Source organism: Perca fluviatilis, chromosome 5 (assembly GCF_010015445.1).
Source record: "Perca fluviatilis chromosome 5, GENO_Pfluv_1.0, whole genome shotgun sequence".
In the NCBI taxonomy this organism is placed as follows: Eukaryota; Metazoa; Chordata; class Actinopteri; order Perciformes; family Percidae; genus Perca; species Perca fluviatilis.
The window spans coordinates 2,016,998-2,034,237 of NC_053116.1; the positions used below are offsets into that span (position 1 = coordinate 2,016,998).

Below are 17,240 nucleotides of genomic sequence, written 5' to 3' on the forward strand. Positions count from 1 at the left end.
ATCGGGCTCTGTAGTGTGGACATGAGGCGTAAACATAGCAAAAGAAAACGATGATTGATGTAAAAAGGTTAGCCTGGAGCCCTGATTTGCCAAACTAATTTTTGCGTTTGGAAATACTGCACTCTCCTCTAGTGCAGTGGTTCCCAACCTTTTTTACTTGGCGCCCCCCTTACTCATGTCTAAGAAAAGCTGAGCCCCCCCCGAAACAGAAGTTGAGGAAACTGTCGAGATAGAGCCTTACTTTCTTTTTTGATACAGAGCAGTTATCAGCACTTTTATGTTTCTCCGCCATGTTTCATTCATAAAATGGTGATGCTGTGGCGACAGGAAAAATGAGGATGATAGCAGCTAGCAGCTGACCTGATGACAGCAAGGGTCCCAGGTTAAGAGGTCCCGGAGATTTGGCCTAATAAGTAGCCTGCCTACAATTTTAAGCGAGAACAAAAATATATAGTTTTTATACAGGCTTTTGTATACATTATATATTCTAGTGTATTATCATAATTTGTTTAAGTGCAAATATTTTTTTTTTCCTCAACCTCAAACCAGATTAAGACTTGTGATCTTTGCCGCCCCCCTGAGGGGTGCCCGGACCCCAGGTTGGGAACCACTGCTCTAGTGGATGACTGAGTGGCTCATGTTATTTCAGAGTTGAGCGCAATCATTTTTTCTAGAGAAGGAGCAGCAGCATTATGGATGATTTTAAAGAGTAGGCAAACATTCAAATGTATTATCAAATTTTCAAAATTGAAAATATTGTACTTAGTGATTATTTTGCAGCGGTGATATTGACGAGTTTTTTTTGTCTTGGATCTTAAGGCTGTTTTATATAATGATTCAAGTGGTCTTAAGGCTGTTTTACCTGCTTGACACCAACTTGTCATGCAGTACAAAAAATGTGGAACGATCATTGAACTTAAGTAGGTAGACGATGCCTCAATGGTAAGAGAGTTTGTTACATTTCCAGGGTCCAGGGTAACAACCAAATTTTTCAATTCTTCCACATTTTTTATTTTATGCCCATTTACTAAGACCTCAGGACATGTAGTAAGTTTGCATCTATTTTTAAAAAACATGGTTACCGTCTTCTCAACATTTGTTGTATTTTTCTCAGGAGTGTACAGCACAGTGTCATCTGCATACATTATTAAATCAATATCATTACATACGAGCGGAAAGTCATTTATATATATATATATATATATATATATATATATATATATACATACTAAAAAGCAGTGTGAAACATTAACATCCGTTGTTATCGCGCTTTCCATGTTGGGGTTTACATTTTTAATTTCTACGAGTCATTTTTATATTGAAGGGTTTATGGTCTAAAGTTTAGTCTCCAGTTTAAGGTATGGTTGGTAAAAAATTTCAATATATTTTTTCTAATGGTCTTTACACCCCAACAGCTATAAATAACTTATAGGCTCTAAAAAAGGAGCGTAAAAGATCCATCATCAGTAGCTGCCGTAATCCTGTAAAAACTTTGAGCCCCACTGAGTGTACTCTGCACGATATTGACAAAATGTGATATCGCAATATCAATTATGAATATTGCGATATCGATATTAATTCAAATATTTTTAAACATATGTAAAATTACAAAAGGTTATGGGAAAACGTATCAAATTAGATTCATAACAAAAAAAACAAGTTTTCTTACAACACAAGGTTTATTTCAACTGACGGTGATATTGGACTGGTACTAGGGGTGCACCGATCCGATATTAGGATCGGATATCGGCCCCGATATAGCAAAAATAGCTGGATCGGTGGATCGGAAAAATTAACAGATCCACGAGCCGATCCAGTTTTTTTTTTACACTCCGTTGCAGCACCGGGGCCCCTGTTAACTGCGTACCCTTCTCACTCATGGTAGTAACTTTATAACACAACAATTAATAACCCACAACTAACTCTCTTAAAAGGATAAAACACCAAAGCATATAACAATTTGAGACTTAAACAGTTTCTAACACTAATAATTTTACATTTACAAATGTAGCTACACCGCCGAATGGCATGCTGGGTAACATTACATCTGCTAGCCTAGCTAGCCAGGTAGCATAACAGTCTGTTAAGCTGGGAGAGGCTACGGTCGCTACTGCACAAGAACCTAGAAGAAAGTTAGCTAGAGGATGAAGAAAGACCGGAGATACACCAGAACAACGTGTGCTCAAGAGAGGAGCCGTCTGTTCCCAAGTTTTTTCTTTCTAACAAATCGGACATAATTTAGCCACGGCTGTTGCCCGTCGCTCTAACGTTACTCGGCCGTGCTAACGTTACTGCGCTAACGTTAAAGACCTGTCACTTCAAGCATGCAGCGGAGCAACGTTATGAACGCAATCCACCTCCGGTCCCGCTATAGCCCGTTGAGAAAGACTGGTTCGGAGCAATGATTAAAACTCTGGATTTAAGATGTCTTGCCTCGCTGAAATACGTCCGCCAACCTACTAACGTTATTCAAACAGCGAAGGAGGCTGACAGCGGAGCTACGTTCAGTCCCCCACTACAACCACACTACAACCTAACTTACCTGTGGCCAAGGTAGTGGTTATACAGTACTAGCTTACAACTATTTAGTTTTGAAAGGGAAACGGTGTTAAAGTTGTTTGTATGTGTAAGCTATTCATTCGATTTGAGTTTATTTTACTACTTTGCAGTTTGCACAATACAAATAGTTTAGCTTCTGTAACTGTGGAGCCAAGCAAACCCTTAATCAAAGCTTTTAGTAAACATGATGACATTAACATGTTTTTGTGATATTCTATGTACTCCTGACAGTAGAATAAGCCATTATAAACCTATATAAAGGTGGCCCATTATTGATGGCCCATTATTATGTATTTAAATTTATTTTAAGAAGTTTGATTACATTATATTTTCGATTTGAATGCACAATTGTTTTTTAAATAACAAATAAATAAGAATTCAATACATTACTATGTTATTTTGTCTTAGTTAGGAAAGTAATGTTTAGTTAGGAAGGTCTGGTGCCTTTAGTGTCTTCCACATGGTGGAAGGAAGGTATGATGTGGAAGGTATACAGTTTATTATTAATTCATTAACGGTATCGGATCGGTATCGGGTATCGACAAATACACAAAGCCCTGGCATCGGTATCGGTATCGGGACTGAAAAAGTCGGATCGGTGCACCCCTAACTGGTACAACATGAATAAATAAATAAGGACCATGTCTATAGAACAGGATGTGTTAGAAACAATAAGAAAATGTCATGAGAAACAGGGCCCATTTAGCCGAACTTAGCTCCGCCCACAACATTTGAGGTCGGGAAGTTCGGTCTGGACTTGATCCGTTGTGGAGCAACTATGCCCGAACCAGAGCTGTTTGGACCAATCAAATTGTCAGGGTGGGCTTTATAAGATGATGGACAGATTTCGCCATTGCGAAATGACTAGAATCTGAGTATGACCAGGTCAGGCTAGGGCCCATTAACAACCGTGTAGCCTTTAGAAGGCAATTTGCACTTTCCCCGGCAACTCACAGGGAGAGAAAAGAAAATAGACTGTAGCTGAAAAGGCTTTAGAGGACAAGAGGACAAACAGCGATTGAGATAAGAGGACAAACAGCAATAGCTGAATGAGTTGAAAGGGATGAAAACTGACACTATGGTTGCGTCTTTCTGTTGGACAGGTAACGTTACAGATTTGGTTTTGTTGTGGGGGATTTGTTTCTTTTAGGAAATGTCTAGCCAACGTAGCTTTACATTTATGTAGCGTTACTCATATTAGCCCAATGCTGCTTACGTGAGCTTCCCTGTCAGGCTACTAGTAAGCTAACGTTACACTAGCTAATTTCTAGCTTGCCTAACAAAACGCTAATTTGTATAACTTTATATGATCGCCGGGGTCTGAACATGTGTCATTTACATATTGGCTTTTCACATTTTTCCTTTTATTATTATTTTGTAGTTTTGACAAGGATATTGTTTCACAGTCTCTCTCCGACCGGTGAGTAACATTAGCTTGATGTAGAAATGAGCTGTTCTCTTTGATGTGCAACACATGCACAATGAGTTATATCAATGATACTGGTACTAAATATTAGCCTAGCGCCAGAGAAATGGTAACGGTACTGTTGTTCATTGTGACTGTCTGTCTTTATTCTCTCTCAAGGACAATTACTGCCAGAGTAGTTTACCACAGCTGATGATACTGTCAGAGCCAGACCCGTCTGCTAACACTTGAGCCCTGGACTAAGGCTGAATCCGAATCCTCCCCTTATCCCTTACCCTTTGTCTTATCCCTCGTTGTGCGCGTTCACGTGAGAGCTAGCGCTGTCCGAATCCTCGTATTGATCGAGTGTTAGGGCTTAGGGGGAGGGTCAGATGTCCCTTCCGACCAAGTAAGGACGCAAGCTTACTTCGCCAGCAGGGGTACATTGCATACATTGCACAACAAGGAACATGGCTGCCAGGTCGACCAGAGAGACCCATAAATGTAAGTATTCTCGGCTTAAAAAATGTATTTAAAAATTACGACGGTGTTGTTTTGTGCTCTACACAGTCCTGTACATATATAGTTGCAACCATGTTCTTAATTGAAAAGTTTTTAAAAATCGCTAGTTTGCTATTCTAATGTTACATTGCTGATTTGCACAACAGCCCCACATTTCATTTGAATGGACTCCATGCATATCTACAGTTTTTTGTACAAGTCCAGTCCTGCTAGCTATTTAACGTTTTGTGCTTTGTTCTGGGGGGGGGGGAGACAACTCTAGCTAGTCACGATGTGTTTTATTTTGGGGGGAGACGTAAAACTGTAGCCACTAGCTAGCTATGTGCTTTGTTGGGGTATAACACACACACATATCATTCCCACATGACATGGTCAAAAACATTTGTGGATTGTAAATCAAGATCTATCTTGTTCCTTTAGGAGCCCTCATCCCCAGCTAGCAGCTCCAGCAGTAGCAGCTCTGCAGTCAGCAGGTCACCACTGCCAAGTCCCTCGCCCGCAAAGAAAAGAAAAAGAAATGCCATCCTGGATTTCCTCACTGAGGAGTCCAACAGGGAGCAGCGGCGCCACGAGGAGAGCGAGGCCGAGAACAAGGCAAACACACGGCAGTTGTTGTCCCTCCTTGAGGATTGTTGAGAAATTGTTGTAGTATTTTTTTTTATTTTTTATGGCTGCCATTTGCAACTTTTTTTGCAACGTTTTTTTTTTGAGTTTTCTACATTTGACTGCCTTTTTTTTTTTAACAGTCATCTGCCTCATGTATAGTTTTTATTCTTTTTGGCTGTCTTTTGCAAAGTTTTTTGAGTTTTATACATTTGAGTGCCTTTTTTTACTGTCATCTACCTATGTATATTTTACTATTCCAATATTGTTAATATTATTGCCATTGCACTGAACTGCCTTGCACTACATTCATATTTAAATCTCAGTACACTCGATATTGCACTATTGAAGTTTGACTTTTTGCACTGACTAATGTCCAGTTTTTATTCTGGCCAATAAAGCTATATTGTTATATAATGTTTTGCCCATTTACTTTCATTGGTCAAGTCATATTTGTGCAATCCAAACTTGAATTAACTATTTGGGGGGTCTAACTGAGATGTATTAAGATAAGATAGATTTTATTAATCACACTTTGGGCAAACTCCTAAGCACTGTTTGGATACTGACTCATATTGAGAGACAATAATTGTGTTAAGTTAAAAGCCTCTGATGTAAAGCGGCTGACGAAGCTGGTGAGTGAAATAACTGTAACACATTGTAACACACACGCTTCTTTGCACATCTCATCCCAATCTATTCAATGTGTTATTTTACAGTAATTCAATCATATTGTGTGAAGGCGTATCATGAGCCTTTCATAAAAGCAAATAGAATCATGCCAACAGAACACTTTTTTTCTTATTACTTAAGCACATCATTTAAATGAAGCAGTGGTTACAACAACCACAGAGACTAACCATAACTTAGTAGTTGAATAAATCTGAGTCAATAGTCAAATAAATCAATGTCTTTCTGAACATGTGTGACATTCAAAACCATAATAACTGACACAGATATACAAAACACCATGCATTGTGTATACAAATGTTTATTGCAAACAGACCTAAGTAGTCCACATACATAAAAGAACATAAAAGAATTATAAAATGTATACACTGGTCATGTTCATGGGGCTTGCACATTGCCTGAAACTAAGGCAGCCAGTCTGTGTCTTGCAAATCGGAGTTTCCAAACAGGGATACCCACCATCACCCAGGAGGATGTAGCCTGTTGGGGTATACCGTCTTGTGGTGTAAAAACTGCTGTTTTTTTCAGTATCCGTGTGTCATGGACAGACCCCGGATACCCCACAAAAATGTCCAGAAACCTGCCATTCGAGTCACATATTGCCTGCATGTTGATTGAGTATAATTCAAATAGTCCAATCTGTGACGCTGTGGTGGTTTTATACATATGTGGCTGCCATCGATTGCTCCAACCACATTGTGGAATGCAGGGGTTCCAGAAATGTTGACAAATCCCTGACCCACTGCAGGCAGGTCCACTGTTTGAGGGAAGTCGATTGCTCTCCTCAGATTGTCCCATATGTTCTGGGCCACTCTGTGGATGATGTCATGAACTGTGGCCTTTGGCACATTAAAGACACAGGCCACCACCCGATAAGAGAGTCCATGTGCCAGCCAATAGGTGTATATGAGTACCTCAAGCTCATTACCCCAGCCATGGTCCTGCTCCCTGTGCAAAAGCCTCTGTAAACTGTGCATCGCTCTTCTGGTGAGGCGGAAATCCTGCCTCAGCTCAGTCTCCACATCGAACCACAGGCGCAGTATAGGCATGTTGTGGTGTATGGCACAGTATGTTGTTGGCTCACCAGTCTGGAAAAGAAAACCATTTCACACCATTAATGGGCTGAGTTGGAAAAATCAAACTTTCAAAACCTTCAAACTACTTTTAAACCGTCTCCCCTTCCCCACAACAATAGCATATAGTGGCTACAGTTACGTCCCACCCCCCCATCCCAAAAAAAAAAACATCGTGACCCGAACAAAGCACATAGTGGCTACAATTACGTCGCCCCCCAAAAATAAAACACATCGTGACTACAGTTGTCTCCCCCCCCAGAACAAAGCACGTAGCAGGACTGGACTGGTACAGAAAAATAATCGACAAAATAATACTTATACACATAGATATGTAATGGGTTCTTATTACAATATAATACAGTCCATGTAATGTACACGAGTCCAGCTCGGCTAGCTACACCATAACGTTGTTTGCAGCGAATCCATACATACCATAAACTGATCCACCAGCATTCGTAGGCGTTGTAGACGTCTTCTTCTCCTCGCATGATTTCTTCTATTTGTTGCAGACAATCGCAAAAGAATCACTATAACCAATGCAATCGACATGCGCACACTTGCAGACGGCATCTTGGATGTTTGTGATCAACTTGTCACCTCTGGTGATGTAACAGCCAGCTAGCGACAATGCTTGATGACGTAACCGTAACCAAGTATTTCTTAGGGATATGTTTCCTCCTCTAGCCCTTAGCACTCTGCGTGTAGGGCCTAGGGTTAGGGATAAGACAAAGGGTAAGGGATAAGCGGAGGATTCGGATTCAGCCTAAGTCTGGAATACAGGGGGAGGGGTTAGACGAAGCCCAGAGGAGATGCCTCTTTCAAATCTTGCTAGCTTCTAAACCTTACCAACCCTGCCTTTAATGAGAATCTCCACAGTTTGGCTATAATTGTGTTTGTTCGGCTGCGTTTTGTAAAACTAGGTTTGATACGTTTTTTTTAAGATAATTTTGGGCTTTTCCGCCTTTAATTGACAGGACAGCTAGGTGAGAAAGGGGAGAGAGAGGTGGAAGACATGCAGGAATCAGTCACAGGTCAGATTCAAACCCTGGACCTCTGCGTTGAGGCATAAACCTCTAAGTATATGTGCGCCTGCTCTACTCACTGAGCCAACCCAGCCACAGGTTTGACAATTTTAGTTTTTTTTTTGTTCAGCAATTTTTATTGATTTTCCATTAAACCATGTATCATTTTCTACAGCACATATTGGACCAAATATATACAAACCTACTAACCATACTAACCAATGTGAAAGATACCCCCCACCATCCCAGTTTGTCCCTTTAAATCCAGATCTTCACAAGAATAACCATCCAGGTTTGATAAGTTTTGATGGGAATGATCCCTCCAAGACACAAAGTATTTAGTTAGTTTGAGTCTCTACAAGATGAAAGCAGGAAACATAGATACATAAAAATACATCTTCCTTTCTCCACATTTGATCTCTAACAAGAGAATGAACGGATGATGGAAAATGAAAAACGAAAGATTTGTAACATTTTAAAGTTGGAAAGTATGACTGAGATTTTGACTAATGATAATGAATAAAAACAAAGATTAGAAAATGTTGGGAAAGTCCACATTCATAATTGCGGCCGAGAGATGCAAAACACACTGTGACGCGCTGAAGATAGAATTTCATTGATTTATTCATCCACACGTAAAACACAACTAGTATCTTCCTGCAGTTACCAAAATGTTAAGTTACTTATGATTTGAATGAGTGTGTGATTTCAGTCAACAGAAAGTGTCCCAGGCTTACCCCCTCTCTGTCAAAGCCCAAAAACCCAGGTGAACAGGTGAAGCCAACAAATATAATGTTATCACTTCCTCTCAAACCACGATGAACACGCCCACCACCTAAAATATCAGTGCCTAATATAATAATCAATAAATAATATAAACGAGACCAAAACAACATACAGTTGATACATGTGACTCCTACATCCATTATAGGAGGGCTTATATTGTATAATACAGTATCAGTTAAAAGTTTGGACATGCTTTCCCATTTTGGTGAAGGAGAACATGTGTCCAAACTTTTGACTAGTACTGTATATTACTCATCATTATTATACATTATTAGTGTTTATATGGTGTATATGGTGAAAAAGTAAAGAAGGACTGCGATTTTAAATAACTACCTGTTGGTACTGGAGTCTCACTACATTTTAAACTTATCAACATCACTGGAGGCCACAGCTTCATCACCGTTGATTAAAATTAATTCAAGCAGCAGTCTGTCTAACGGTTGTTCTCTTCAGAAAACGTGAAATCTAACAGGATCCCATAAATAAACTACACAGAACCTCACGACAAGGCCACGCAGCGATTACATTCTTTAGTACAACCTCTTTGGAGGGATATACAGTTAGGTCTAGAAATATTTGGACAGTGACACAATTTTTATAATTTTAGCCCTGTGCGCTAACACAATGGATTTGAAATGAAATCATCAAGATGGAATTGTAGTGCAGCATGTACGATAGAGGTGTGAATCTTCATTGCTCTCCCGATTCGATTACGACTATCGATTCGATATCTCGATGCATCACGATGCGTCAAAAAACATTTTTCTATTAAAGCCATATAGGATATTTGACTTGACAAAGTTGCATTGTGCAATGCCCAAGCTGCAATACGTAACTTTAGACTGGAATGATGAAGTCTTTGGGTTCATTTCTTTAAAGTTGCTACCACAAAGGTTTACCTATTTTGGATTAGTCATATACCACCCTACTTTTAACCAGCAAATCTATTGTCCTGTATTGGAATAACTGACCCCAGACAACTCTTTAACAAAAAAGGTATTGTTTACTGAACAATAACTTAAATGTACAAATAATATTTAGCCGTTAGATTGAATAAAAAAAAACATAACACAAATCACACCTTGCACACATATGCTAACTTCAATATTTCTTCAAATTATATTACACACAACTACCCCTTTACCAGTTTCTCTATCAGTTTCCACTTAAAACACTCCAGCTGCACAAAATGATTCCTCCTTAAAGCATTTCAATGTAAAACTTACTCAAACCCTATTAATCCACTGTGTTACCACACACACCTACCCACCCACACACGTCGAGAGGGGAAAAAAAAGAAAAGAAAAAAGTTGCTGGCTCATGTGGACGTGCAGCAGCCAGCAGGACGTTATCTTCAGTGAAGCAAACACACAGAAATCCAACTTACAGTTAGCTGTTAGTCCAAGAAACACAGCTCCAACACGACAACCAGTCACCAGCTACGGCAAAGTCCTCCTCAGCAGGGAAACACGCTGTTGTCCACTCCAGTCCAAAATCAGCGTCCTCCGAACCAGCAACTCTCCGCAGTTAGCTCCAACTTTAGCTAGTCCGTTAGCTCCAACTTTAGCTAGTCCGTTAACTCCAACTTTAGCTAGTCCGTTAGCTCCAACTTTAGCTAGTCCGTTAGCTCCAACTTTAGCCAGGCACACTAGCACAACGTTTGTTCTAAACCACTGCTGTTAGACAGGAAAAGTGCCGTAGTGTAGCTACACCTCTTCAGCTTCGTTATTCCACTTAGCTCTTCTCCAAGCTAACTATTCTAGCGTCTCTCGATGTTTCTCAGTGTTTTCTTTCCTCTTCTCAATTTGTGATCCTCTCCACTCTCCCGTGTCTCCGCTCAGCCGTTTTGCGTGTGTGTGTCTGGGTTTGTTTGTTTGTGTGTCTGCCTGTCTGTGTGCATGTCTGCCTGTGTGTGTGTGTGTGTGAGAAACTAGTTAAGCTACTGAGAATGTTATTTTTCATTTGAATGTTTATGCCGCGGCAGGAAAATTAACGAGCGACGTCATTGCGTTATAATCGATTATGGTGGGCCACTGCATCGATGCAGCATCGTCCATGTCCACATCCCGATGCATCGATTATCTGATTAATTTCAACACCTTTAGTGTACGAGTGTACGTTCAGCTTTATTTTGAGGGTATTTACATCAAAATTGGAGGAAGGGTTTAGGAATCACACATTTTCATACATAGTCCCCTTATTTCAAGGAACCTAAAGTAATATACTTGGACAATTGAGTCAAAAGCTGTTTCATGAGCAGGTATGGGCTAATAATTGGACAAATTAATATAATCATAAATAAAATGTCCATTCTTAATACTTTGTTGAGAATCCTTTGCAGGCGATGACTGCCTGAAGTCTGGAACCCATAGACATCACCAAACGTTGGGTTTCCTCCTTTGTGATGCTTTGCTCTGTCTTCAGCTGTTGTTTGTTTGCGGGTCTTTGTGCCTTAAATTTTGTCTTAAGAAAGCCTGCACTACAATTTCATCTCGATGATTTCATTTCAAATCCATTGTGTTAGCGCACAGGGCCAAAATTATGAAAATGGTGTCACTGTCCAAATATTTCCGGACCTTTTTAAAAATTTTAAATCAAACTACAAAATGTAATACCATGCAAAATGGGGTTTAACACTTTATGATTTTTTGTAGCTATGGGTGCAGAGGGAAGCACGACCAGTGAGCGCCACAGCTGAAGACAACAGTGATGACTACCACCTACACGCAACGGTGAAGACGATTTTCAGATAACGTTACAACTTTTGTTATTCATGTGATTGCATCTGCTGTGTATTCATTTTCTATGGCATTTTAAAATTCGAAAGATTTTGCATGAGCGTTATGCTAATTTAGCAGATAGCTTAGCCTTGCTGCACTCTGTAACTGTAAAATCACATAAATAAAATGTTCAACTATCAGACTAAGGTAAGCCTTCATGTTGTGGCACAGCCATACACGTATAGTTAAAGCTGCTGGGTTTTTTGTTTTTGGGTTGTTGTTGTTGACACATTATCCTTAATTACTTAATTCTGGTTTCCGTCTTTTTTGAGAAAGAGCGCATCCTGGTGAAGTACAACAGAGAGAATAGTGTGATCCATGCCCATGTGTGTTCTCCCTGCTTATGGCACCCTTCAGAGAGAAACCTGAGGGACTCATTTTGATGTAAGTGTGAAATTATTATAGTTTGAGGCATCTGAAAATTATATTGTATATGATCTTGTTACCATCAACAGTTGACCCGAGGGCTATATCAATATTAAACATATTCTGTTGTAAAGCATTGCAAAGACAGACAAAGACTATATGAAGGATTACAGTTTAACATGTGGAGGTTTATGTGGAAGGCAACAAAAAAAGTTTCTTTTTGTGATTTTGTGATGTCAGATATTTCATTGGAATCAACCCAACCAGTGGCATCAAGATGATAAAGCTGGTCAGCCAAAGACATTTATCGGTGTTTTAAGCCCCCAACGGCTCCTTCCAGGCAGCGCTAGTCCCAGTCTGCTGCTGGTCTTCTGGGGACCTGGTTGCTCCGCTGCTCCGGGTTCTGGTTGTCTTCCTCCATTCCTCTCTGGTCCTGAAGTCCAGCAGATCTCCACTGGGGCTGCTGGACTCACTCTGGATTCTGTTTAGGACAAATCAAATCACTCAGAGATATTCAGGAGCTGCTGTCTCCTCTCGTTTTCCTCACATCCACACACAACTAAAACAACAGTCTGACAACTCAAAGCAGCGGCTGTGAAACGGTTTAATTTCCTATATGTTCTTCACAATAAAAGCCCCCCGTTATCTTGTTATTTAAATGCTTTTCTTATGAAGTGTCCCTGAACTGTAAAGTTACAGAATGACAAGCAGTTCTGTCTTCTCTTCACTTTGACTGCCGTGTAAAAGAGCAACTTTATTAAAGTGTTTACCTGATTGTGTGCAGGTTTACCTGGAGCTCTGTCTTCTTAAAACTCACTAATAACAAACAACACAGCTATCCCGCGGCCAGCCACACATCACAGTGAAGCAACAAGACTTCCTGTTTCCTCCAAGTCAGGGTTTTTCAGATTAAAAGTTTAAAATGAAAGAACGTCACCACCTGGAGGTCAGGAGGGAAACAACAGATACACATTCAGTTTATTAATCAGTTAGTGGTGGACTGGAACTGAGTACATTTACTCAAATACTGTACTTAACTCGAGGTATTTGTACTTTACTTTCTGTACAGCATTTTAATAACTAAAATAATGTAAGTATAAGGAGAAATTAAAAAGTATAGATTCATTTTGAGCATTTTACTTTATTTTTCACCAGATGAATTAATTAAAACAGAAATGTTATGATTATTAAACACACTGCATTCAAAGCAGACAGAAACTAAATAAAACTATCAAAAGCCATCTTGGTCCATCTTTCCATTGTTCCAACAATCACCACTCTGGTTTGGTTGAAATAAACCCTTAATTCGAGGGGGGTCTGGCTGCAGACCTCCAGTGTCAGGCTGCCTCCAGTGTCAGGACCAGAAATAACAAACTTTTTGTGCGTGTCTTAAAGGAGTCTGGCGTATATATTGCGACTAAAAACAACGAAAAAGTAGGAGAAGAAGATTTATTGCCGCAGATTGACTACCATTGGGACAACAGTAAATAACAAATATGTATATATAGATATAGACATAAACACACACCATATGTTTGCTGTTTTACTAGCCGCATTACGCACGCAAATTACCGAATGTTACTAACGTGGATGGGTTGTAATTTTTTACGCTAACGGTGGCTAACGGTTGACTGACGCTCAGGTTATTTGTTGTCTAAATGAAAATGACATGAGGATAAGTTTTTAAGTTTTTCTATCCTTCATTCCACTCATTTTATACTTTTACCAATTGAAATACATATATTTTAACGGCACTTTTTCTGTGTTATGTAGATGCATCGTTCAATCTATGAAGAGGGTAAAGGGTTTAAAGTGGAACGCTGTACAGCTTGTTGTAAGCTGTTCCACTGCCCCCTTTGCCCCAAATACAAACCCAGCCAACGAGCCAAGCTTCAGCAGCACCTCGATGTTCACATTAAAAATGCTATTATATTCAAAGGTATGGATTTGTGTGTGTCTGTGTCTTTGTGTACTCTCATGTCTTGTTATTGGCCAATTTAAACTTTTCTTTACTTGCTCTTAGACTTAGACTTACTTGATTGTCTTGGAAATATTAACACCTTACCTAACACAATCTTTGTTATAGCCAACACTTATTTTTTTCTTGATTTCAGCCATGGCAAACAGTTTGCCCACTGGACAGACACAGCAAAGGCCATCCTGCGAGGTGAGGTGCCATCAGTGTTCCGTCTGAAGAAGCGGAAAATGGATGACGTCACTGAGGTCAGTTTTGAGTTTGTGAGTTGGAAGTAGAGGGACAGAGGGGATTTTAATGAGTTCCCACAATAACAAACTAGTTGATGATGACATAAAGCTGGACCCTGGGAAAACAGGAATGAACAAAGTTGGTTGTGCTTTTTCTTTCAGAATACTACCACAGTGTCATTTTTTAATCCATCCCTCAGTCAGCAATGTTTACAGAATCTGAACTTCATCCATGTTCAGTATTTAGATCTATCTTAGATCCATCAAGGTGGATGATCTAAAGAACTGGCCCTGATGGGATCATTGTATTTGACCTTAAAAAGGAGGATTTGTGTTTTTTTCTTTTAGGGAGAGGATCAAGTACACCCTGTTTTGCAGCCTCCCGAAGCTAGGGATGAAAAAGATGTTGAGATGGTAGGCATGCTCTGTTTTAAACTGAGGTTATTCTGACAAAGCTCATTTTAAGTGTCCCTTTGCTACTTATGCTCTGTTATTTTGACTGTAGAAAATCAGCAGAGTGGGTGGAAACAAACCAGCATTTGTTTTCATCCAAGGTGGAGTTGCCCAGTGCAGTCGGAATGGGAGAGGAGGAAATGGAAGAAGCTGCAAAGCAGTATGCCAGACTTTGGTCTGAGGAGGAAAGTTCCAAGCTTGAGGAACTAGAGAAAGATGACATCCGGGAACCATTTAAGTTCAAATTCTCCACAATCGAGGACATGTGGCTGTTTTGTGATGAGATTTGTGACAAACAAGGATACTTGGCATATTGTGAATGTAAAGTGGAGTAGTAACATTAAATAAAAGCTTAGCTGCAACCACCAGCCTACTTTTTACATTCACAGGACTAATTGAGGACATTGTTTTTTGGGGATTTTTTTCCTGTGTGCCAGTTAGTGTCCAAAACCAGCTGTAAGTTCAAAGATTACCTCTAGTTTTTATGTATTGTGATATCACCATGTTTCTAGTTCTACACCCGTTTCTGCAGGTGTAGTTTTTGATATTTAGAATTTCTGTAAAGAAGATTGCAGTGCCAATTTGTCATTTTATTTTCATTATTTGTAAATAAACCGTCTGTTGAAAACGTACAAACCGGTGTCTCAGGTTTACTCTGTGGCTTGGGGCACAACAGCTGCGATTACATTAGTATGTATAACCCTCTGAGCAGACATTAACTTATCTCAATAAATACATTTTCCATTAGAAAATGCGTATTCCATTAAGCTCAACGTTTTTACATGGACTAATGTCGCTAAACTATAGGCTATGAATGGTGTTTATTTTGACACTTGATGTAGGCTAATGCGATAATAATGCTGGTAGACTTCTAATGCAACGTATAAATTCATGTTTTTCGTGTTAGTGTTGATTAATTTAAAATTAATTAAGAATAAATCAACAACAAAGCGGCTTCTTCCAAAAGTGTGTATACAGTTATATTATAATGTTTCTTGCGCATAAGAGATCGTCAGATAACCTGATTGTCAGTCAACCGTTAACCACCGTTAGCGTAACTTATTTATTACAAACCATCCACATTCGGTATTATCATTCGGCAATATATTCGGCAATTTGCAAACGTAACCCGTGGATTCAGGGTGTTCAGACGCACAAAAAGTTTATTTCCAGTCCTAACACTGGAGGCAGCCTGAGAGTGGAGCCTGCAACGGAAGCAGCCTGACACTGGAGGTCTGCAGCCAGACCCTCTTGCTTAATTCACCCATTTACATGTGGAGATATGCTGGCTCTATACACGCTAAAAGTCCTGATTATTTACATGGAGTCTGGTGGAAATATGCTGGCTCTATACACGCTAAAAGTCCTGATTATTTACATGGAGTCTGGTGGAGTTTGGTGATGGTGATTTTGGGGCTGTTTCATGTTAAACTAAAAGGATCTTACTCTTTAACTAAAAGATCTATCTCTGTAGGGATCCTTTCCAAAATGTTGTCAGACACTTAAAATAATAATCTGAGTCTGTCAGCGGCAAAAACAGAACTTTTAGTGGACGGAAACTTTACCTTTTGATTAGGAGTTTAAAGACAGACACAACAGGAAGAATAAATCCATCAAATCAAGTCACAAATAATCAGCATGTGGCCTTGTTTTATTTCATTAATTTGCATTAAAGTGCTCATATTATGCTCATTTTCAGCTTCATAATTGTATTTAGAGTATTCAGAATAGGTTTATTTGGTTTAATGTCAAAAAACACCATATTTTTGTTGTACTGCACATTCCTGCAGCTCCTCTTTTCACCCTGTGTTGAGCTCTCTGTTTTAGCTACAGAGTGAGACATCACACTTCTATTCCATCTTTGTTGGGAGTTGCACATGCTCAGTACCTAGGTAAAGACTACTAGCCAGTCAGAAGCAGAGTCTGAGGGTGTGCCCTGACAGTACCTAGGTAAGGACTACTAGCTAGTCAGAAGCAGAGTATGAGGGCGTGCCCTGACAGTACCTAGATAAGGACTACTAGCCAGTCAGAAGCAGAGTATGAGGGCATGCCCTGACAGTACCTAGGTAAGGACTACTAGCCAGTCAGAAGCAGAGTATGAGGGCATGCCCTGACAGTACCTAGGTAAGGACTACCAACCGGTCAGAAGCAGAGTATGAGGGCGTGCCACGCTAGCAGCTAGGCGGTCATTATAATGTGTTACAAATAGTGCTGTCAGTTAAAAGCGTTATTAACGGCGTTAACGCAAACCCATTTTAACGGCGTAAATATTTAACGATTAACGTTCTTTTTGGCCCAGCAAACTTTGTAGTTTTTTCACATGCTGTTGGAACAACTAGTAATGTTAGAAAAACTACAACACCACACCGGATCTAGCTAGACCGGAATCAAAACAACAGCCACGCTGCACACACTTGTTTACACTTGCTTGCGAGCCGGCCAAAGAGTAGTAGGCTACATACCTGCAAACTAGTCGCTTTTCGACGAAAATCGCCGTTTTAAATGGGGTCCGAGACCCGGTGCCTTAACGACCGTTATCTACCGGAGCAAATAGCAACGTGGATTTCGGTGCCTTATTTAGGTGCCACTTAGATGCCTGCGCTTCTTCATGATGCTCCGAAAACGGACGTTAGAGGCAACTGAAACATTGACGCACAGGAGGCCAGTCAACACCACACTTTGCAGCAGGTAACGTTAGCCAGCAGCTGGATTAATTGGTGGTTTAATTTAAACTGGTTTAATTTAAGCCTACCGATAGCTTGCAGTTGGATTA

At 39.9% G+C, this 17,240-nt stretch overlaps 1 protein-coding gene and 1 long non-coding RNA gene across 2 annotated transcripts; one reads left to right on the forward strand and one right to left on the reverse strand.

Annotated features, from left to right (window-relative positions):
• Positions 1 to 6,303: 6,303 nt before the first annotated feature.
• Positions 6,304 to 7,441, reverse strand: LOC120558495. Its single transcript, XM_039799514.1, has 2 exons — positions 7,288 to 7,441; positions 6,304 to 6,867 (listed from the first exon to the last, which is right to left on the reverse strand). The coding sequence occupies exons 1-2, from the start codon at positions 7,423 to 7,425 to the stop codon at positions 6,304 to 6,306; spliced, it is 702 nt and encodes a 233-aa protein (XP_039655448.1). The 5' UTR covers positions 7,426 to 7,441.
• Positions 7,442 to 13,047: 5,606 nt separating this feature from the next.
• LOC120559434 lies at positions 13,048 to 15,076 on the forward strand. The gene is made up of 4 exons (XR_005639276.1): positions 13,048 to 13,748; positions 13,924 to 14,032; positions 14,363 to 14,428; positions 14,520 to 15,076. It is a non-coding gene; the product is annotated as an uncharacterized LOC120559434 (long non-coding RNA).
• The last annotated feature ends 2,164 nt before the right edge of the window (positions 15,077 to 17,240 follow it).